Source organism: Salvelinus alpinus, chromosome 28 (assembly GCF_045679555.1).
Source record: "Salvelinus alpinus chromosome 28, SLU_Salpinus.1, whole genome shotgun sequence".
NCBI classification, from domain to species: Eukaryota; Metazoa; Chordata; class Actinopteri; order Salmoniformes; family Salmonidae; genus Salvelinus; species Salvelinus alpinus.
In genome coordinates this window covers 17154098-17179203 of record NC_092113.1, presented here as the reverse complement: position 1 = coordinate 17179203, position 25106 = coordinate 17154098, and the positions used below count along the sequence as shown (strand labels likewise).

General features: G+C 43.8%; 1 protein-coding gene across 2 annotated transcripts in view; it reads right to left on the bottom strand.

Moving 5' to 3' along the window:
* Positions 1-25106, bottom strand: part of LOC139557316 (plexin A3) — a 134844-nt gene that overhangs the window by 18053 nt on the left and 91685 nt on the right. For both annotated transcript variants that reach the window (XM_071371957.1, XM_071371959.1), the window contains exons 10-17: positions 17000-17200; positions 6591-6687; positions 5504-5694; positions 5200-5348; positions 4922-5042; positions 1565-1701; positions 1173-1343; positions 538-631 (exon numbers count right to left, since the gene is read on the bottom strand). In XM_071371957.1, the coding sequence (XP_071228058.1) occupies positions 538-631; positions 1173-1343; positions 1565-1701; positions 4922-5042; positions 5200-5348; positions 5504-5694; positions 6591-6687; positions 17000-17200 (1161 nt within the window). The remainder of the gene's footprint in view (positions 1-537; positions 632-1172; positions 1344-1564; positions 1702-4921; positions 5043-5199; positions 5349-5503; positions 5695-6590; positions 6688-16999; positions 17201-25106) is intronic.

Below are 25106 nucleotides of genomic sequence, written 5' to 3'. Positions count from 1 at the left end.
TTTGCGCAGCCTTAGCGCCAGACGAAAATAGAGCCCATAGATTACTGTGTAAAACCACACCACTGATGTTTCACTAGAATTCCATGGGCACAGTAGCAAAAGCCTATTGCATAAGACCTTGCTGCTACAGATGTGGTCAAATATATTGGCACCCTTGCACTTTACAATGGAGTGCAATGGAGCAGAATGTTAAGATTTTTCATTTCAAAACTGGTTGTATAGCTATTTTTACCCTGTAGACACCTGCAACTTACCACAGTTGAGATAAATTACACAGTAAACAAGAATAATTGTCTCCAACCAAATTCATTTAAATGTTGAATAATTTAGTCCAGGCCATTCTTTTTACTTCAAAGTGAAAAATCTCCATTTCAGTTTTGATTTGTTTCTTCTTGGTCCTGTGCAGTTGTAAATCAAACAAATACATGTGTAAACACCAAAAGTTTCAATTTCTGTAGCTATTATACACGTTAACCAACTGTAATAATCAAAGCGGTGCTGTGCAAACATGGAATGTATTATATTTGGAACACTTGCATTAGTAGTCTCTATTCCTCCATACTTGGCACGGACTTTGGGCTCCTGGATGGTGAGCAGGTTGGTACCTGTGACGGTGATCAAGGTGCTACCACTGAAACACAAACAAGCATGGTGGTTAAGAGCTATCAAGCTATGCTAAAGACCTGCTTTCATGTCAGATAGTTATTGCACACTGGTGATATGGGCAGAGAGAGAAGGAATGAAATAAGAACTTTCGTGTAGCAGAGGTGCTATTTTGCTACAGCATGCTGTTTGTATGATTTATCTTACAGTACTGTTGGGATTCAGAGGAAAGGGAAGCTCTACAGTCCCCTCAAAGGTCCCATGAATTAGGATTTTATATACATTAGATACATCATCCCCCACACTGTCTATTGTGCTTTAAGTGTCATGGTGAAATGGCTACAATGGGACTGTGTGGGCGTCTGTGTGTGGCTTTGGGGATCATGTTGTAATCTCTGTGTGTTCCTGGGTCATTACTGGCAGTAATAGATGGTTGGGCTGAGTTTCTCTTCAGGACTCTCCCAGGACCCTGGTTATGCTCTGAGAGGCTCCAGCCCGTTGGCTGGGAGAGGAGGGGAAAGGAGAGTAGAGGAGAAGAGAGGAGCCAGGCTGGGATCACCACCACTCACTTCACTATACTCCAGCTGGGCTCGATGCTGGAGATGGTGGGGTCCTCTGTGTAGATGTAGCGTGTGTCACTGCTGGTGACTTCAGCTTTGTCAATGAACAGCTTGATTGACGCGGGGCCTGAGCCAGACAGTGACGACGGTGTCACACACACAATGTCCCTTTTGGTCCTCCTGTGTGGGTTAGGCAGAGAATGTCATATAGTAGTATCTCATAGAATGAATTCACTGTCTGAAATGACACTCAAGACAATGTCATGCTGTCACACTGTCACTGTCACAGACAGAGTGTGTCCAATATGTTCAGTTCTGAGTGTACTGCACAGACAACACTGACCTACTATACTACCACAGTCCATTCCCCTGAGGTGGGGTCAAGCTGACTGACTACTCACTTAACAAATAGACACTCCTCCTGGGCGATGAATACAGTGACAGTGCTCCCAGCGTCCAGATGACGGCCTGATATTGTCAGCCTGGTCCCCCCAGACACGGGGCCCTTCTCCGGGCGCACACGGTTGAAGCTGGGGGTCTGAGAGAGGAAGGAAACTCACTGTTAACACCCAGCACACAAAACAATTATACAGTTTTTGTGAAAAGCTACAGTACAACAAACCGATTCCCATTATATTTCTGGTAATTGCTGCAACACACTGCACTGCAGTTTAAGTGTTTTCAACAGCACAGTGACAGTGACATGAGTGAGAATGTTACTTTTTTCTGTAATTAGCTACATACATAATTGCTCGATTCACATGTATTCATTTGGCTGGGAGCAGCTTTTGGGTTCTGGTGGAATAGAACTGCAGGACTGCTATTGATTGCTTGTTTAAGGGCAGCAGTCAAGCCCATTCATTTCAGTCAGCTGCTCGCCTTGCAGGCTAAGGAGATTATAAACTAACGCCACATTCCTGTTTCACCGCTGCTTAATGCTCTGTTGGGATAGCTGGGTAATTACTGTATGTCACATTGGCAGGGTTGGGTAGGTTACTTTCTAAATGTAATCCGTTACAGTTACTAGTTACCTGTTCAAAATCGTAATCAGTAACGTAACTTTTGGATTACCCAAACTCAGTAATGTAATGTGATTACATTCAGTTACTTTTAGATTACTTTCCCCTTAAGAGGCATAAGAAGAAGAATGTTATCAATTGAACATCTATTGCAGGATAAATCAATGTTAAAGTTTACATAGCTGGCCATATATGGATGTTACATTTTACGTTGTTGGGTTGGTTATGTAGGCTTCTTCTAACCCATCGCTTTCTACTACATAATAATAATATGATAAAATTATATCTTTACATCAATATATATCATTTATAAGTACAAAAATGGATGTAGCAACTACAGATTGCCCCTTTAAGATTGCCCCAAAGCATTACATGGGCTTGCTCCTACCTATCTTTCCGATTTGGTCCTGCCGTACATACCTACACGTACGCTACGGTCACAAGACGCAGGCCTCCTAACTGTCCCTAGAATTTCTTAGCAAACAGCTGGAGGCAGGGCTTTCTCCTATAGAGCTCAATTTTTATGGAATGGTCTGCCTACCCATGTGAGAGACGCAGACTCGGTCTCAACCTTTAAGTCTTCATTGAAGACTCATCTCTTCAGTAGGTCCTATGATTGAGTGTAGTCTGGCCCAGGAGTGTGAAGGTGAAAGGAAAGGCATTGGAGTAACGAACCGCCCTTGCTGTCTCTGCCTGGCCGGTTCCCCTCTCTCCACTGGGATTCTCTGCCTCTAACCCCATTACAGGGGCTGAGTCACTGGCCTACTGGTGTTCTTCCATGCCGTCCCTAGGAGGGGTGCGTGACTTGAGTGGGTTGAGTCACTGACGTGGTCTTCCTGTCTGGGTTGGCGCCCCCACTTGGGTTGTGCCGTGGCGGAGATCTTCGTGGGCTATACTCAGCCTTGTCTCAGGATGGTAAGTTGGTGGTTGAAGATATCCCTCTAGTGGTGTGGGGGCTATGCTTTGGCAAAGTGGGTTGGGTTATATCCTGCCTGTTTGGCCCTGTCCGGGGATATCATCGGATGGGGCCACAGTGTCTCCTGACCCCTCCTGTCTCAGCCTCCAGTATTTATGCTGCAGTAGTTTATGTGTCGGGGGGCTAGGGTTAGTCTGTTATATCTGGAGTATTTCTCCTGTCTTATTCGGTGTCCTGTGTGAATTTAAGTATGCTCTAATTCTCTCTTTCTCTCTTTCTTTCTTTCTTTCTTTCTCTCTCTCTCTCAGAGGACCTGAGCCCTAGGACCATGCCTCAGGACTACCTGGCATGATGACTCCTTGCTGTCCCCAGTCCACCTGGCCGTGCTGCTGCTCCAGTTTCAACTGTTCTGCCAGCGGCTATGGAACCCTGACCTGTTCACCTGATGTGCTACCTGTCCCAGACCTGCTGTTTTCAACTCTCTAGAGACAGCATGAGCGGTAGAGATACTCTCAATGATCGGCTATGAAAAGCCAACTGCCATTTACTCCTGAGGTGCTGACCTGTTGCACCCTCGACAACTACTGTGATTATTATTATTTGACCATGCTGGTCATTTAGGAACATTTGAACATCTTGGCCATGTTCTGTTATAATCTCCACCCGGCACAGCCAGAAGAGGACTGGCCACCCCTCATAGCCTGGTTCCTCTCTAGGTTTCTTCCTAGGTTCCGGCCTTTCTAGGGAGTTTTTCCTAGCCACCGTGCTTCTACACCTGCATTGCTTGCTGTTTGGGGTTTTAGGCTGGGTTTCTGTACAGCACTTTGAGATATCAGCTGATGTAAGAAGGGCTAATTAAATACATTTGATTTGAGTCTATCAAAAGTGTGTGAGTATGTACATGTGTCCGTTAGGCCTATGGATAAAAAAAATTATCAGCACAAATTAGATTGAGCAATAAAAGCCCCACTTTTATTCCATAGGCTGGGATCCGCAGCTGCAACAGCTGTTGCAAGAGCACATTTTTCACTGGCTGTCCACTGGTTTCAAAAACAATGATTGATAGGTAGTTTAAACGTCTTCAATTCAACCATTATTGGCTTCAAATATACATTTAGATTTCTGAACAGCCATCCACAACAACCAGAATCCATAAGCCACAAACAGCTAAATGAGAGAGCAGCAGCGTGATTCACATCAATGCGCTATGTAGATATCAATATTACGTGATATCCATATCGCTGTAGACTACACCACTGCTCTCATCCTTACCTCCAAGCGTTTATTCAAGTTGGATAATCTTTAGACGCCGACAGCAGTCGCACCATTGGAAGACATAGCTTGGACTGTAGCCTACAAAAGCCTATTCCTGCTCTATACCCGCGATCCATCAAACACGTTTGGTGTGTCGTCATAGTGGTCTCTGACTTGTGGTCAGACACGCTAAGGTGGAACAAACTTAAACTTTGATTGAGAAAACAACAATTTTTTGTTTTGCAAACATCCTTTCTGAATATAAAAGTAATCCTCAAAGTAATCGTCTAATTTTTCAAAAGTATCTGTAATCTGATTACAATATTTTTGCAGGTAACGTAACAGATTACAGTTACCGTTTTTTTTGTCATCTCTGACATGTAACATCGGCCACACTTTCTTTCACAACACGTTCACCATCTCTGTATTGCAGCATAAGACTAGTTAGTTGCCGGGGAAGAACCACTGCAATTGGTCGGGTATCCTTCCTTCGCCTCCGGAAACGGCCAGACACTTTCTTCACAGTCATCTTTCTGGGAAGAGATGGGGTTATGTGGGGTCATACGCACCACAAAGGAGTAGGTCTGGGATGACTGAGTGCGGTACTCTGCACTGCACACCCCGATACACAGCTCCACTGGGCCACCTGGAGAGTGGGGCAGTAGCGCCTCGGCCATGTCACACACGATCCTGAGGGACAGAATACACTCAGCTGTCAGTCAAAGGCCCACTGCTTATGTTGCCTAATGTTAAAAGGAAATAGAGTTAGCAGACATATGACCAAGTATCACTAATTTACTTGCATACCATTCAAGTGAAACGCTATTGACAAAGTCACCACACTCACCTCTCAGCGCTGATGTACTCGGAGGGCACAGGGTTACAGCGAACCCCAGCCACCTGGACATGGGCGATCTCCCGCACCTGCAGCCCGAGGTTCTCCCCCTCGATCGTCACTCGCGTGCCCCCCTCTTTGGGCCCCGTCAACGGGCGGATCTGTCCATGGAAACAGGGTCAAGGTCACGGAGAAGCAATCTCCCTGTCAGCATGCTCGCACACAGCAGAAGGCCTGGGTTCTGAGGCTCTAGCCCACAGAATTAAACACAACCATACAGTATTATACACAGTATATCTCTGTGCTCCAGTCTTACCATGGTGATGCGGGGGTGGCTGCAGCGGACGTTGTGCCTGCCGGGGTGCATCCAGTTCTGTTCCGGCGTCTGGCAGTGCTGCTTCAGGAGACACTTCTTGTTGTCCAGGCACCAGCCACACTCAAACGCTGTGCTGGCCTTCAGACACAAGCCACAGCTGTCCCTCTGGGCCTCACACTTATACAGCAGGGCTGAGCACAGACAGACAGACAGACACAGACAGACAGACAGACAGACAGACAGACAGACAGACAGACAGACAGACAGACAGACAGACAGACAGAGTTAACACTCGTCTAAGATGGAGTCTGAGACAGAAAGGTGAGTGGTGAGGTGCGCTGCACTGTGCTGTCTGTATGTGACAGCACACGTCCTGAGCTGCTAATCTCCCTTTATCCCCTTGCTCAGCCTCGTCCTCGCTCCTACGCAGCCGCCTCGATAAAACAGGTTTGAAGGTGAAGATGGTACACAGAGTTATTGACCAGTTCAGGAGGAGAACATAATCAAATACTGTGCAGCTAGCCACATGACTAGCTCTCTCCTCTCAGCTCATCTTCGTGCAGGGCCAATCGCCCAGTGGAGAGATGGTATCTGCAGTCTGATTGTGGAGAGCTACGAGTCTCTTTCAGAGTGGCCCGATGAAACCAGTGAGATAAAGCTCCTTTGAGGGAAGTATTGACAACCACTATGTGTCCCCGACTTGCAGTTACACAAGGTGTGTTCATACAAAACATGGGACTGCACATTTAATTCTGTATTTTTTATCTCTTACTCATCTACAAAAATGTTTGTCAATTTAACAGTTTTGAAGACAATTAGAAAAAAAACTGCCAAGGCTTAATCCACATTTGCGACTGAATTATCCCACTGAATATGATTTCTTGTGGTAGCCATAGCCCCAATCCACATAGAGTCGATTCAACACTCAAGTTCCACTAGAGGGCTCAACATGGGATGACCACATATTTGACCAGTGTCTGCTGTTTCCCTGTTGTGTGCCAGTTACGTCTTCGACTTGTCCTTTACACTATTTAGCTGCGACACTATTATGAAGAATGTTCCATTCTGAAAATGATAAACAACATACCTTTCATGGTGGCAGGCTTGTCGATGAAGAAGTCTCCATCCCAGACGATAGAGAAGTCAACAGGCAGGTCTCCCGTCTCGTCCCCATCATACCAGTACTGCAGGAAACACACATATAAACCATGAGTCAATCATCATACTGTACTGATGGTGCATAAAGACCAATATCATTCAGAGCATGACAAGCCTTCATAGGGCCCTATTAATAAAGACAGTGGCAGTCATTCCACTTATTGTGGTTTATGACTTGGCTCATCAGTATAAACTGAGTTCATGGCTGGCATGGCTGGCTGGCACAGTGCAGTGGAAACCATAATGCTATACTATACACTATACTGTACAACGAAAAACATTTAATCTTCTCTGTGTAACAACCCATTAGCCACCAGCCTAGCCACTAGCCACTACATTCCATAGTTGTGAGGGAGTCAGGGAAACATAGTGGCTTTTTTGACAGACTAGGCTTTGAGTTAATCTGGCTTTTTGCAGAGAGAGAGAGAGTGTTGCTGCTGCTGTGTGTCTGTCAAGTGAAGGAGGGGGTGTGGTTTTACTGCCTGTGTTTTAATTAGCAGCAACACTCAGAGCACTAAGCCAGCAGCAACCCTGAGAGAATATCGCTGATCAGCCACATTGATCCACGGCCAGAACACTTATGGGTGTTCTTAAGGAGGCGATGGAGGAATGAGGGCAGACTAAAAGCAAGCGAGGGCCCTGAATTCAGCATTAAAAATATAACTTATTTCAAACCACATTAAGATGACTCTCAGCAGATTCAAAGAGAGAGAGAGCAGCTACAGTATGACCACCAAGATGGAGATACAGTAGAACCTGATGGTTCCTGTTGAACCGTTACGTCTTTATGGACGTATCAGTTGTGACACGTTTATCCATCCATACCTAACCTTTATCCATCCACCTTTATCCATCCATACCTAACCTTTATCCATCCACCTTTATCCATCCATACCTAACCTTTATCCATCCACAGCTCACCTTTATCCATCCATACCTAACCTTTATCCATTCACCTTTATCCATCCATACATAATCTTTATCCATCCACAGCTCACCTTTATCCATCCATACCTAACCTTTATCCATCCACCTTTATCCATCCATACCTAACCTTTATCCATCCACCTTTATCCATCCATACCTAACCATTATCCATCCACAGCTCACCTTTATCCATCCATACCTAACCTTTATCCATCCACCTTTATCCATCCACAGCTCACCTTTATCCATCCATACCTAACCTTTATCCATCCACAGCTCACCTTTATCCATCCATACCTAACCTTTATCCATCCACCTTATCCATCCATACATAATCTTTATCCATCCACAGCTCACCTTTATCCATCCATACCTAACCTTTATCCATCCACCTTTATCCATCCATACCTAACCTTTATCCATACCTAACCATTATCCATCCACAGCTCACCTTTATCCATCCATACCTAACCTTTATCCATCCACCTTTATCCATCCATACATAACCTTTATCCATCCACAGCTCAACTTTATCCATCCATACATAACCTTTATCCATCCACAGCTCACTTTTATCCATCCATACCTAACCTTTATCCATCCACCTTTATCCATCCATACCTAACCTTTATCCATCCACAGCTCACCTTTATCCATCCATACCTAACCTTTATCCATCCACCTTTATCCATCCATACCTAACCTTTATCCATCCACAGCTCACCTTTATCCATCCATACATAACCTTTATCCATCCACAGCTCACCTTTATCGACCCATACCTAACCTTTATCCATCCATACCTAACCATTATCCATCCACAGCTCACCTTTATCCATCCATACCTAACCTTTATCCATCCACCTTTATCCATCCATACCTAACCTTTATCCATCCACAGCTCAACTTTATCCATCCATACATAACCTTTATCCATCCACAGCTCACCTTTATCCATCCATACCTAACCTTTATCCATCCACCTTTATCCATCCATACCTAACCTTTATCCATCCACAGCTCACCTTTATCCATCCATACCTAACCTTTATCCATCCACCTTTATCCATCCATACCTAACCTTTATCCATCCACAGCTCACCTTTATCCATCCATACATAACCTTTATCCATCCACAGCTCACCTTTATCGACTCATACCTAACCTTTATCCATCCACAGCTCACCTTTATCCATCCATACCTAACCTTTATCCATCCACAGCTCACCTTTATCCATCCATACCTAAACTTTATCCATCCACCTTTATCCATCCATACATAACCTTTATCCATCCACAGCTCACCTTTATCCATCCATACCTAACCTTTATCCATCCACCTTTATCCATCCATACCTAACCTTTATCCATCCACAGCTCAACTTTATCCATCCATACATAACCTTTATCCATCCACAGCTCACCTTTATCCATCCATACCTAACCTTTATCCATCCACCTTTATCCATCCATACCTAACCTTTATCCATCCACAGCTCACCTTTATCCATCCATACCTAACCTTTATCCATCCACCTTTATCCATCCATACCTAACCTTTATCCATCCACAGCTCACCTTTATCCATCCATACATAACCTTTATCCATCCACAGCTCACCTTTATCGACCCATACCTAACCTTTATCCATCCACAGCTCACCTTTATCCATCCACAGCTCACCTTTATCCATCCATACCTAACCTTTATCCATCCACAGCTCACCTTTATTCATCCATACCTAACCTTTATCCATCCACAGCTCACCTTTATCCATCCACAGCTCACCTTTATCCATCCATACCTAACCTTTATCCATCCACAGCTCACCTTAATCCATCCATACCTAACCTTTATCCACGTTGCCTAGTGGGTAGGAGCATTAGGCCAGTAACTGAAAGGTTGCTGGATCGAATCCCCGAGCTGACAAGGCAAAAATCTGTCGTTCTGCCCCTGAGCAAGGCAGTTAACCCACGGTTCTCCTGGTGCGGATGACGTGTATGTCTCTGAATTCCTCATCAGTCCAGGGGCATGTTAACTGGAAAATCAGCTGTGGTATGTTGTTTTCATTATTAATTCAAATGTATTTTTCACCGCTTTTTTCTCACAAATTTTGTGATATCCAATTGGTAGTTACAGTCTTGTAACATCACTGCAACTCCCGTACGGACTCGGGAGAGGCGCCCTGCTTCTTGACACATTGCTCGCTTAGCCAAACCCTCCCCTAATTCGGACAATGGTGGGCCAATTGTGCGCCGCCTCATGGGTCTCCCGGTCGCAGTCGGCTGCGACACAGCCTGGGATCGAACCCGGGAATGTAGTGACGCCTTTAGCACTGCGATGCAAGTACCTTTGAACATGCTGTGGTATGTTTGACTGTGTTTGAATGTGTGTGACTATTTGTGAGTGTGTATGTGTGTGTGTGTGTGTTGGTTCTTCTCTCCTTGTGGGGACCTACAATCTCCCAAACTCCCCACGACAATAGTAAAACAAGGAAAATTCTCCTTCATTGGGACATTTTCCACGTCCCCATGAGGACAAAGGCTATTTTAAGCTTAGGGGTTAGGTGTAGGGTACGAATTAGGGTTAGTGGTTAGGTTTAGGGTTAGAAGTTAGGTTTAGGGTTTGGGTTAGGATTTTGAATGGAAATACATTTTGGGTCCCGACAAGGAAAGAAGAATAAAACGAGTGTGTGTGTGTGTACGCTCACATGCCTGTGTGTGTGTGTGTGTGTGTGTGTGTGTGTGTGTGTGTGCACGAGTGTGCATGTGTGTGAAGGCTTGAATCTTTGTGCAGCTGTTCTGCGAAATATCTGGGAGCAAGTCAAGCAGAGAATGCAACAGTGTGGGTGCTGAAAGGCTGAACTAAAGCCCACTGAACCTGTTGACACGTGGCTCCAAATGTTCTTACATCTCTATAGGGTCCAGTTGGTTCTGCAGGCACCAGACCATAATTGAGGTAACTGCAGCTCCCTGGGTGGGGTCACTGAATTAACTTCCCCCAATCATATTGCTTCACAGTGTCACACAACAAAAACTCAACTCAACTTGAGACCATCCTCACTCCGATCCATCAATCAGACATATAAACTACAGTTAACCTTTGTGGTCTCCGTTTTTCAGCCGAAAAAGGGAAAGTCTATCGAAAATGCCTCATTCAATAACAGCATATCGTGAAATGGTTGATAAGGCCAACAATATTCTTCACAGTCCAATGAGGCGTTACATTTGTTCAGTAGGTAAACCAAATCAGGTTGGTGAGTTGACAGCAGCGTTAAAGCCTTGGCAGGTTCAGAAACAGATATTCATTTGTAAATATCTAGGTTGTTGTCATGCAGTCTTCCCAAGGCCCTGATAATGAAAGCCACAGGAGAGCCATACAATGTATTTCTGGAATTAATATAATATGCATTTCCTAGCCTTCTCCCTCTTTTTCAAGTGAAAGGCAGGCAGCTTCGAGGAGATTAGCGGATATGTGTAAATGGGGGGACGCTTTTGTGTTGGGCCATACAATGCAGCTTATCTCTGCCAGTCGTGAATTGATTTTCCTCCGGCCTTGGTTCCACTGGATCTGAGACTAGCGAGTGGAGACAAATTGGCCTGGTTCTGTCAGACATGTCTCTGGGATGACAACGAGGCGAGTAAGTGAGGTAATCTTACCTTTAAAAAAACTAATCCATCACTGGATACAGATACAAACTTGCGCTACCTCTGAGACAGAGACACTATTTTCATGATTCATTGTCTACTTATCCTTCGGTTTTAATGGGTTGCAAACAACTACAATGGAAGATTTTCCTTTTGATATTCCTTTTGATCAATGAAAATTGGGTCTATTGAAGGGACTAATGCGAGAGGTACACATTGTAAGCAAGTTTATTTTACTGTAGGAATTGGATGGCAGGTAGCCTAGTGGTTAGTGCGTTGGGCCAAACAAGGTCGCTTGTTTGAATACCCGGGCTGACAAGGTGAAAATATGTTGATGTGCCCTTGAGCAAGGCACTTAAACCTAATTTGCTCCAGGGGTGCCGTACTACTATGGCTGACCCTGTAAAACAAGACATTTCTCTGCTGTATGTGACAAAAACAAAATTATACTATATATCAAAGACGATACACGATACGCTCAGAGAAGAGAGCGAAGAGAGAGAAAAAAATACACATTTAGAATTTGTGTTCATTCAGAATAAAGTAATTCAGATTTCAATTAAGCCATTGAACATCGACAAGGATTGACTATAGTTATCTGCAGCGGCTTAACCATCAGTCTAAATGAAGAGGACAAATACTGTGAGTAGTAGAATTGGCTGCAACTGTGCCGTTGATGCTGGCTCCTTGTAGTGACAGAGTGAAAATCTATTTACCTTAATGATGGAGGCTTTCCTGTTTCATTTAATTAGGTTTCAAAATTCGACCGACTACAGCAGAATTACCTTTGAGAAAAAGGCCCTTTTTCCTTCTTAAACATACACAGTAATTAATAGGGAGTCCATATTAGTGAACATAAATTATATTTTCTGCAAACCAAACTTTCATCATTATGATTACTGCACGAGGAAAAAATGTGTACTTCGTCATGGTGACAGATTTAAGGTCACAAGGTTTTGGTTAAAGAAACAGACAGGGTAATATGGAATGGTCTTATTGCCCGTGAAGAATTGTGCCTGGTTCAGAGCTCACTCCATAAACACAGAATATATGACTTGCATGTTGAGGCCATGTTTGAACTTGTGTCATCATATTTGAGGTAAGTGCTTTAACACAAGAAAACCAAAGCATACTTTTCACATGATGACACCAAAGCATTCTTTGTAGATGACTTTGGGAATCTAAAAAAAAATGTCAGAGCAGGGGTAACTAATGCCCTGATTTCTCAGTTAGGGGAATACAGCTGAGGCTCTCTCCCCTTCCATTGCTAGTGCCTAAAACAAACAGGATGAAACACAGACATGATGAAACAGGCTCATAATTCATGCTATTGATTGATCACCTCGTTTAGCGGACAATTTATTCCACCAAAACCCACCTGCTACAGAGCCTCACAGGCACAATCCAGTATATCCAGCCTCAGAGACTGACAGGGATGCAATACGCAACAATCAAAATAGAAAGGATAAATACCATAGCATTAGACTGCCATTTTCTATGGTAAATAAAACGAGCAGGTGTAAGATAAACCTACATGAAAATATATGTATGCAGTGTACAATATATCATATCCTACTACTTAGTGTGCATGGAAGCATGTTTACATTGACCATGAGGTGACATATCCACAGTATCACTAACATGTAGATTGTTTCATGCTACATTTTTTCCATTAGTGGGGCCTTTGGTGTCAAGAGAAGGGCAGGTCATTTCCATACCTTCCACTTAGAAGCACCAAAGACGTTGATAGTCTGATTGGACACTTGATGAGAATAATAGAATAATGAGGGCATGCTGGTTCAGAAAGCCTGAAAAAAGAACATGTAAGTGTTTTTATTCAAAAAGCTTTGCCACCATCGTTCGGGAATAATGGTGTTCTTTGTGAGAGCACTTTCCATCAAAAGGGTAGTTCACAACTTGGTCATTGTGCAAAAGGCTTTACTGTACGTTTCCTGGGTAACACCGCCAATGCCTGTCGCTAAGGGGTCAGCAGCGCTTAGCAACACTTACGTCCATGGATTCATTTGGATTTCCTCTCATCTTGATACAAAAGATGAAAAGTCCCATGTATGCCGATTCAGCCTATCAAAGGTTTACATGTGTGCCATGTGTAATCTGCAACGTAAAGCATGCTGTCAAACAAAAATGCACAAAAACCCTTTACATTATCAAAGCAAATGCTTATTGAGTTTCAACGGCAAAGACCCTACTTATCATTTATTTGAAAGGCAGTGTGTATATGTGTGGGGGGTGTATCATACTGATTACTCTGGCTATGGCAGCACATTGTCTGCAGTACAAATCAAGCGGGGAAACAGATAAAAGACAGAAACAAGCAGGCATGCGTTTGAGCTGAATTACATCTACGCCTTTTGACGTGATACCAAATCACATTTCTGAAGGATATCCTACAGTTGGGGAATGTGATTGATGGATTGATGTGGATCAGCATGAATTATCATACAGTGTTATCTAATCTTTATGCATATGTACCTTACAAAAAAGGTACTGTATTTCTCTTTGGATGCAGGTGGGATGTGGGCCATGCAGGATGCACCTGCTGCAGTAGAATTTAAATGACATGTAATCCAGCAACGCCTGCAGGAAGCCAGTATAACAGCATAACAGTATCTATTCTATTTAGCTGGAGAAAATGAATGAATGGAAAAGCCAAAGTAGAGGCAGAGAGACGGAAGAGGTGGAGCATGGAAAGAGGATGGCATATATTTGACTTCAAGTTGTATGTGGGCAGAGGCAAGGGCACAACCTTGTGTTGTATTTATGCAGGATGTGCTGTCAGACATATGTGTTGTTCTGGTCTGTTCACTGGTCTGTCTGTCTGAGGGCAAACTGTTGTTATCTGTCTGCATCACTTACACAGGGCTACTCGAGATCTGTGGCAGATACATCTTTCACATGCTGAACTGCACATCACGGGTCAAATTCACATACAACAGTCCTGGAAACACACACACACCAACATGGACACACGAGCCTCAGGGCTAGTTTCTCTGGTGAATGACAGCTCTATGTACTGTATAGTGGACTTTTAAAATGTATTTACCAGGACAAACCAGCTGGCTCTAAATGTAGATAAGGGTGTACATACAGAGAGAGCATTGTGAGAGTGAGAAAGGCCAGGCGGCGGGAAACAGCAGAGAAGTGAGGGAGACGGGAGGGAGGCTTGTTGGTCCACTAGAACGGCCCCTCTCTCCCAGGGAGGGCCAGGAAGGGGCTCTCATTAGAAGAGAAGATCGTCACAGGGATAAGAGTGCTGATAAGAGGACAATTATGAGGCAGTGATGGGGTAATATGAGGGGTCTGGCTGTGTGTTTAGTTCCCATAGAATGAATCAAATCAAATCAAATCTGAGTTATATCTCTGTTAGTTCCCCCCCGAGTTCCCCCCCATTTGCATCATCAAGCAGGGCCAAAGTAGCCTGGGCGCCAGTTGTTTCTGCTCTCCTGTCAACTCCTTATGGAATTGTCATGCCAAACAATGACACGGAATACAAGGAGTGAAATGTTAACTAAGCAGACTGGTACCCAGGCTAGGGCCAAGGCTACAGCTGAGTCACAGAACAATCACTCAATCTCCGCATTACTCTACCTACAGTAACAGTTTTATTAAAGCAAGACCTGACAGTGAAATCACATCCAACTGCAACATTCAACTACACTAGAAGTTGAAGTTGCCCTGTCTGGTAAAACATACTGTCACAGCTGGTGAACATGTCCAGCAGCATGTTTAACCTAACTAACCCCCACCTCAGTGGCCTCCCATTAGAGCAAAAGTGCTGACTGATACCTGAAAGTTCTCAGTGAGGGGGAGACTAAACAGCAGATGAAATTGATTGATTCAGCATTGCCCATCTGAGGCCACTCACAATTGCATTAGCATGGACCCCATGGCCTCAAAGTCACCTGGCTGCAGCAGTCTTGACAGCCAATCGTCTTGATGGCCATACTGATTGATAGCCGTTGAGTGTGAGGGGAGGGAGGACAGCACACACCCCAGGAACTGAGTGTAATCTGCGGCATGTCTTCACTATGGCTAGATTACTATTCAGGAGAGATCCATCAGATAGGGGCAGAGCCAGAGAAGAAGGGATGATGTGGCCCTAGCCCACTGTGTCACAGGTAATCACACTATCAATTCATCTAAAACATCCCCTCCAAACAGAGAGAGGGGAGAGGGGGGGGGGAGAAAGAGATAGACAGAGACAGCAGGTAGTAGCTACCAGTCAGAATGGGGGAGGGGAGTAGTAAAAAAACGTCAGGGCCTGAATATCAATCTCAAAGTGTGGTTTCTCTTTCTGCCAGATTGAGATGAAGCAGGGGAGTGTGAGGGAGGACTAACATTTACAGTTTAATGTTGTATACTCAACGTTTCAGCCTGTCCTTGCGTGTGGTAAAGAGCCTCAAATGTTTACCTTTAGGTTTTTTTAATACATTTTTTATTTAACCTTTATTTAACTAGGCAAGTCAGTTAAGAACAAATTCTTATTTACAATGACGGCCTACACAGGTGAAGTGATTAACACACTAGAGCCCATCTATTTAATGCTGATTTACTCACTATATTCATAGAGCTGTTGGATTGTTCACACAGCATCTGCAGCTTTATGCTTTGAACAATCCAAACCCCAATGCCCAATCCTCTAACCTTTGTGCACTCACTTAATAATTGTCTACCACAAAACTACTTTTCAATTTCATTTTAAATGCATAGCCGCAGTGCGCGGGGCGGGGGTCAGAGAAAGACATAACGATGAGGGGGAGGAAATGAGTGGAAACAGATGGAAGGACAACAGTTGCTCTTCGCGGCAGGGTCCTTCCGAAGGCCTTCACAATGTAGTGCGCCAGACAGCATGTGTCAGCCAGGGAAAGGACAACAATCAATCCTAACCCGACCCGCTGGGGAAGGGTGTGTGTGCTGGATACGTGATCCTCATTATTAAATTGCCACGGGACATCAATTGTCCTGTCAAAGGACAGTGGCCCACAGCCTGACCTTTGACCGCCAGGGGTTAAGGGGGTTAGAGGGGAGACACTCCGTGGCAGAGGGCTAGTCAACCCCTACCCAAGGAACGCTCCAGCACCTCCACCCACACCACATTCCCTTTCCCTAGGTCACAATGTCCAACCAAATTAAGACCCACATCCTGTGACTGGCTAATTATTTTACAAGATTCCCTGGGGTTACTGAGACAACCAGATGGGTCACAGAAGGCAGCCGTCTGTAACATTACTACGAGACAGAGGGAGTAGGAGAGAAAGGGAGAGAGAGAGGGAGAGAGAGAGAGAGGGTGCTACGGAGCGAGAGAGAGAGAGAGAGAGAGAGAGGGGTAGAGAGGATACTCTCAATGTCAGCTCTTTGACATGCCACATTTTTCACTGGGATTGAGAAAACAAGTTTAATGCTCTGAATTGATGTCTTTGCTGATTTTGCGGATAACGTTTTTTTGTGATCAGTGACTCAATGGAAAGTCACCTTGATTTTTCTGCCTATTATTTCCATGAGACAGAGAGGAAGAGGGGAGGCATACTCTTTCTTTATACAAGCATTAGTAAAGGACCTGTGGAAAACTAGTTCAAAAGATCGGTATAAGAAAAATTTGTTTTTACACTGGACCAAGAACTCAAATCCAACAACAATTCACATAATCTTTAACAGTAAATACTGTATAAATAACAACATTCTGTAGGGCCTGGAAATAAGGCTGTCAGTGCGGGTAAGTCATAATTATAGGCCATGTACTCACTGAGGTGTTCTGGCACTGGATACATGAGCTGTTGAAGCGCACAGCTGGGATGCGTTGCATCTTGCCCTGGATGTTGAACACACACTCATAGTTCTTCTGTCCAGACTGAGGCTGAGGGAGGTTCCGGGCTCGCAGCGTGATTGGACGAATGATCCCTGCAGGTACCAGGATGTCACTGGTGGGCAGGATCTGGGGACAGCCCTGAAAATCAACAAACAAAGTTACAAATGAACACAGCTCATTTTCTTTGTAAACTCATCAGAATACGGGATGCCAGAACTGAATAATAAACATAATCATTCATTAAAACTTGGTCTCCATAGCTAAAGAAAATTTATTGATTCCAGTTTATTGAGCGGAGAGCAGCAGTGAGTTATGTCCATTAGCAGCTCTACTTCCCAACAAAGCAGAGGTACAGCCAACCAGATGTGAAAGATCTGCACAGAGGCCATTAAAAGTGGAATAGTTTGAAACCAAAGCAAACGGAGGTTAAAATCCCTATTACACAGCTGTTGGATCCATCTCTGATTTTATGAGCCACAAATCATACTGATGAAGCGGGAAATTAATATCTTCCTTAGTCCTGCATGTCTGCCTGTGCTAGGGAAGTGAGCACAGCTCCAGAGCCCAGTTAGGGTCCAGGCATTTATTAAAGGGATTACTAGTGACATTGCGGGAAAGAACACATAAAGAATCTCGGAAGTCACAGGAAAGTCACTATTGATGCAATGATTACAATCCGAGAAAATTGCTGATGTGCCCATCCCCAACCGAGATGCCACAGCAGGCTAATGTCCCTTCAGACCCCCTGTGTATTAAAGGATCTTTAGAAATAATCTGTTATCCATTTAGCGCTGAACAATAATCAAGGAGGCTGTAAAAGCAATTTGCCAGACTGGAGGTGATAAATCAGAGGCCTTGTCTGGGCAGGTGGAGGCGGCAAGCGACGAGGAAGGCGGTGGGGCAGAGGGGAGGGAGAGAAGCCTCTGTCTGCAGGAAAGATACACCGAGCACCAGCCAACACCATGGTAACAATGATGCAACTCCACAGCTCACACAGCCATAAATCTTGCATCTGGCAAGCGATTTGTAAAGGTTTGTATATTGGTGCATCAATAAATCTCATTTTCATATTCTGTGGATGAAGAGAAAGATTTACTTCCTGCAGGGAGGTGGTGGTGGTGGTGGGCACAGGTGGTGGTGTTAGCAGGGTTCTGCCTGCAATATGAATCCGATTTATCAGCAGCGCCATTGAATAACCTCCATCTCCATAGTGAGGACAGAAGGCTTCAGACTGGAGATGGTTAGCCTTTTGGAAATGATGAATGGCTCAGATCGCTTCTCAACGCTGCTTTGTCAATTGGCAAATTGACGTTCAAAACACCAAATAGATCCACTGATATCACGTATGCCACATTGAGTCATCAGGGACCTAGCCTCAACACCTGGTTTGCCAGAAAATACTAAATCATGTCCAGTATGACAAATGTATGCATCAAAGGTAATGTGAGTGAAAACATTTCTGAATAGCAAAACTTTCCCTGGTAACAGCCAAATACATTTGACCACATTTGTCCATTTTGACTGGATTCAAGAGAGGTCTGCCATGGTGAAAAATTAGATGAGACTAGCAACATCCTAGCAACCAGGCGATGGTGTACAGTAGCACATCTCTGATGGCCTAAGAGCTACTATCTTTGTAGAGAGCTCTATTCAATGGCTGACATATACAGTAGGTACAGTGGATCTGGTTACTTAGAGCCTGCTTATTGGATTTCATGGCTACCTACATCAGAGTAAAAGTAGCATCACAAAGATACTTTGAGAGGTTGGCACAACAGAAACACATGATTCATTTAACAGAGTAGTACAGTCTGTGACATATTTTAGGCGAGGACTCATGATGGAACTTAATGGGTTTTTTTTTCAATTATTTGAGTGGACACATTATAAAACCCCAAACTACTATTACATTGCTTCAGAAGTACTTATTTATGCTTCTTTTATCAGAAAAGCGAGAGTGTGTTTAATCCAAAATGTATCATTCTATTGGCCATTCAAAATAAACGTAAGCTTTCTCTAAGTCGCTACATAGAAATCCTGGTTGAGAATGAAACGACTGAACAAATGAACAGCGAAACAGCACAGGAAGTAATTGAAAGAAATAGGTTTTGATGATGTTTTACTGGTAATGGGGACATACGTAAATGCCAACAAAATACCTTTTTGGTCAGTGTGGTGTGTGTGTGTAACCTTTATTTAACTAGGCAAGCCAGTTAAGAACAAATTGTTAATTACAATGACGGCCCGGATGACGCTGGGCCAATTGTGGGCAGCCCTATGGGACTCCCAATCACGGCCGGATGTGATACAGCCTGGATTCGAACCAGGGACTGTAGGTAGTGATGCCTCTTCCACTGAGATGCAGTGCCTTAGACCGCTGCGTCCATGTGTGTGTGTTAACTATTTAACTGTACTAGTATGCTTAAAAGGCCGCTAAAATGTTTAAATATCGGTTATCGGTATCGTTTTTTTGGCAAGGAACATATTGGATATCGGTATAGGCCAAAAATGTAATATCGGTGCATCCCTATAATGAATACATCATTTAAATATTCACAGTGTAGGTTGGAAAAAGTATGTGAACCCCTAGCTAATTGGAGTCAGAAGTCAGCTAACCTGGCGTCCAATCAATGAGACAGATTGGAGATGTTGGTTAGAGCTGCCTTGCCCTATAAAAAACACTCACAAAATTTGACTGTGCTATTCACGAAAAGCATTTCCTGATGTGAACCATGCCTTGAACAAAAGAGATCTCAGAAGACCTAAGATTAAGAATTGTTGACAAAAGTATCTCTAAAAGCCTTGATGTTCATCAGTCCACGGTAAGGCAAATTGTCTATAAATGGAGAAAGTTCAGCACTGTTGCTACTCTCCCTAGGAGTGGCCATCCTGCAAAGATGACTGCAGAATGCTCAATGACGTTAAGAAGAAGCCTAGAGTGTCAGCTAAAGAAATCTTTGGAACATACTAACATCTCTGTTGACGAGTCTATGATACATAAAACACTAAACAAGAATGGTGTTAATGGGAGGACACCACAGAAGAAGCCACTGCTGTCCAACAAAAACATTGCACATCTGAAGTTTGAAAAATTGCACCTGGATGTTCCACAGTGCTACTGGCAAAATATTCTGTGGACAGGTGAAACTACAGTTGAGTTGTTTGGAAGGAACACACAACACTATGTGTGGAGAAAAAAGGCACAACACACCAACAACAAAACCTCATCCCAACTGCAAAGTATGGTGGAGGAAGAATCATGATTTGGGGCTGCTTTGCTGCCTCAGGGCCTGGACAGCTCGCTATCATCCACGGAAAAATTAACAACCTAAGTTTATCAAGACATTTTGCAGGAGAATGTAATCTGTACGCCAATTGAAGCTCAACAGAAGTTGGGTGATGAAACAGGACAACGACCCAAAACACAGAAGTAAATCAACAACAGAATGGCTTCAACAGAAGAAAATACGCCTTCTGGAGTGGCCCAGTCAGATTCCTGACCTCAACCCGATTGAGATGCAGTGGCATGACCTCAAGAGAACAGTTCACACCAGACATCCCAAGAATATTGCTGAACTGAACAGTTTGGTAAAAAGGAATGGTCCAAAATTCCTCCTGACTGTTATGTAGATCTGATCCGCAACTATGATGTCTAAACCGGTTATTATCCTGGCTGGGTTCTGTATGATGTCTAAACTGGTTATTATCCTGGCTGGGTTCTGTATGATGTCTAAACTGGTTATTATCCTGGCTGGGTTCAGTATGATGTCTAAACTGGTTATTATCCTGGCTGGGTTCAGTATGATGTCTAAACTGGTTATTATCCTGGCTGGGTTCTGTATGATGTTTAAACTGGTTATTATCCTGGCTGGGTTCTGTATGATGTTTAAACTGGTTATTATCCTGGCTGGGTTCTGTATGATGTCCAAACTGGTTATTATCCTGGCTGGGTTCAGTATGATGTCTATACTGGTTATTATCCTGGCTGGGTTCAGTATGATGTCTAAACTGGCTATTATCCTGGCTGGGTTCTGTATGATGTCTAAACTGGTTATTATCCTGGCTGGGTTCTGTATGATGTTTAAACTGGTTATTATCCTGGCTGGGTTCTGTATGATGTCTATACTGGTTATTATCCTGGCTGGGTTCTGTATGATGTCTATACTGGTTATTATCCTGGCTGGGTTCTGTATGATGTCTAAACCGGTTATTATCCTGGCTGGGTTCTGTATGATGTTTAAACTGGTTATTATCATGGCTGGGTTCAGTATGATGTCTAAACTGGTTATTATCCTGGCTGGGTTCTGTATGATGTTTAAACTGGTTATTATCCTGGCTGGGTTCTGTATGATGTCTATACTGGTTATTATCCTGGCTGGGTTCTGTATGATGTTTAAACTGGTTATTATCCTGGCTGGGTTCAGTATGATGTCTATACTGGTTATTATCCTGGCTGGGTTCTGTATGATGTCTAAACTGGTTATTATCCTGGCTGGGTTGAGGTTATTGCTGCCAAAGGAGGGTCAACCAGTTATTAAATCCAAGGGTTCACATACTTTTCCACCCTGCACTGTGAATATTTACAATTTACACAGTGTGTTCAATTAAGACATGAAAACGTATAATTGCTTGTGTGTTATTAGTTTATGCAAACTGTGTTTGTCTATTGTTATGACCTAGTTGAAGATCAGATAAAATTTTATGACCAATTTATGCAGAAATCCAGGTATTTCCAAAGGGTTCACAGACTTTTTCTTGCCACTGTATATTTTGTTGCGAATGCAGCTAGCTAGTTTAGCCTACTCAAACAATAGGCTCAAACAGAGTGATGCTATGCTAGCTAGCTGGCTATGGCTATCCAACACTGGACCTCTTCCAAGTCAAGGTAAGGTTTTGGTTGTATAAATTTATTGCCATTGGGACCAGCCGGTGTAACTGCTAAACTTCTTGCTGACTGTACACTGTACTCCATGATTGTAGTGGGTTTACTAACAAGTTAATTCTAGTAGCTATGTTGACTATGGCATTAGCTAATATGGTGACAACGATGTAAGCTGTGTGTAGCGGTTAGCGGATATGATATGAAAGTTTGGCTTGGAAAGTTTTTTTTACCTGGTCAGTGACAGCTGATGTGTTTTGCACTGAAGTCCACAAGCGAAGTGAAAACGTGAGAGGAGGAGAGCATGTAGACGCGAGAAGGAATTATACAAGCAAAAATATCATGCTGTTTGTATGTGATCAGGGCTGTATTCATTCTGCCGATTGTGTTGAAAATCGTTTCTTAAACGCAAGTAAACGGAATGAAACGGGGATAAACATACCTGAATTTGTCCAATGGAAACTCTTGTTTGTAACTGTTGAACTAATGATTACACCCTAGATCAGCTAGATGTAGGCAAGAGCGTACAAGGCGGTATAGAATCTGTCACTGTCTGTCACCATGATTACTTTAATTTTCCTCTCGACCTTGAACGTTGTAAACGTTCAATCATAGGCTTGGTTGTAGCAACCTCATGATGGGTAAAGTGAAAACTTGAGTCTCATGTAGTAGCTTAAACCTATCAATGTTACATTGAGCTGGGTGAATGGAATATGAATGACAGTCATCCAATATGCTGTAATAGCCATGCTCATAACAAAAGATTTGTCCTCCCTCATCTTAAACCGCATGACTGCCACTGCTGGCTATGCTATAAGACATGTAATACATGTGAGGCTAATGCAATAAGCCATGTAATAGAGGAGCAGTCCCTCCTCGGTGGTAGGCCTACAGTAAAGTAACAGTATAGTCTCTGAGGCAGCTGTATATTCTCCCCCAGCAGGGCCGTTCCCTAATGCTGATTAGCACCCCATTAAGAAAGCCTGGGAGTTTACAGCCTGTTGACAGTGTTTCCATTAACCTTATTGTGCATATCCCAGTTATCATACAGCTAAGCACTTTTCTCTGTTGAAACATTAAAAGCCAGAGACGGTAGTGAGGTATAATTTTTCTCTCGCCTTCTCTCTCTCTCTCTCTCTCTCTCTCTCGCTCGCTCACTCTCTGAAAGCAGTGACTAGCAAAATCGGGCTGTTGCTGCTTACATATACGTACATTTCTCCGTCACCATTGCTTAGCCACTGTTCTTTCCCTTTTCTATTTCTCCTCTCTTAATCCCATTTACAGTCTCCATTCGCTGTAATCCTTGAAATGGGCTCCCTACGCGTGGTAGAAAAAACCACAACCATCCAAATCATCTGAGAGCTGCTCCAATTAAACGCTAGCTACACGGCAGGCTCCTAATTCTTCCTAATCAAACTCAAACTAGTAGCTTCTAAACTCAATGTGGGAAATATATGGATTGAACACTGTCAGTTTGCTATTCTGGACTCCAGCATCTTCTACAATTTATGGATAGATTTTTATTTTTTATTTGACTACTAATAGAAAAGCAACCATCTTAAAAAAAAAAAAGAACTGTTATGATATCATAGCTGACATGGAAATAACCCTTGATGACAGAGAAGGATTCAAGCCACTTTGTGCCACAAAGACCGGTAGACTGAGGCAATAGAAAGTTCTCACATATAGGCTGTTACCAATAACAAAGCATGCAGGGAACCAATCTGATCTTGATGTTTTACTTGCAAAGTGTTTTGTAGCTTATCTTTCTTGTTTGGCATGTGAAGAGAAGACAGGGGGGGGGGGGGGGGGGGGTTCTTATGCTTCTCCTCAGTGGGTTGTACAGTGGCCTCTGGTAACACAGTGAGTAATGGGCCAACTTGATTTCTGTGGCCGTGGAGGGGGCTCGGTAATGGGCTGCTGGTGACAGATGCACACAGTGTCACTTCCTGTCTTGCTGAGGCACTGAACCTCTTTTGCCGTCCCCACCGCTGAGTGCCAGGACCACTGCCATGCTTCCTGCCGGGCTAATGGCTCCTCGGTCACTCATCCCATAATTAATTACTGGGCCATCACTCATTAATAAAGGGCCGTCCCACTGAGACACAGCACCGAGGGGAACAGAGGGTTGTTTTCGAGAGCCCAGCAGAGCGCTGTTTGATCTCAGGGGCCCTCTGGGAAAGGCCAATATGAAAATGTGTCTTTGAGCTCTCACTAAATATTAGGAGTCCCAGTGAGACGCTCCCCCTGAGCTGGCGAGGAGCTCCCTTTAAGGTTAAAGATCTGCATGGTGTAATTAACTTTAGTGTAATGATTCATGTGGGGGGAAATGTGGGACGGAGCAGGCAGCACAGTATCTATCTGCCAGCCTGTCTGTCTGTTGGGCTCTGTAGCTGGCTGGCTGGTGGGGCCAGAAGATTTTCTTAAGATGGAAAATCGATTCCTACTCCGATACTCTCAACTGAGGAGCTGAGGCTGAGAATAAAAGAGCATCCTTGGCCGTGAACAACTCCGCTATCTCTCGGTTTAACCAACCAATTAATGTAGTAAATAAGGAACCTTTCTCATCACAAAGCCTGTTTCCAAACTCTGTATGCAAGATTTGGACTCTACCCTTACATTTGCAGCACAGCAACTTTTTAAACCCATATCAGGTTTCAGTCATTCAAAACATTCCCCTCTCAGAAACCAAACAGTTTACGGCTGTTGGTCCCCACAGGGATTACTTTTCCCACCCTAATGAACCTGGTGAAGGACCAGTAATGAGCTATATATCTCATGTCAATAGTAGTCATTATCACATCACTGAATACACCAACTAATGACGCTACCTAATTTAAATGACAACACATGACTAAGGGCAAGAACATATAACATTTGCCTGTAGATACATACAGAATGAAACTTTTATTCAGGGGGGAAGGGGGTTGCTTTTTATTTCTAATTTCCTGTGAGCCATGCATCCTTGTGGAGGACAGTGAGTTTGGACGGAGCTCAGTTCTGATCCAGTCCTATCTCTCTCTGCACACTCCTGGAATGAAGTAGGTCACTGTGCTGTGGATTATACAGTAGGATCTGGCGGGCTGGCGTGTCCTTGGAGAGACATGGGGGAGAAACCTGTTCAGAGCAGAGCAGCACATCTCCTCCCCCCAGCCCATAGCCCTC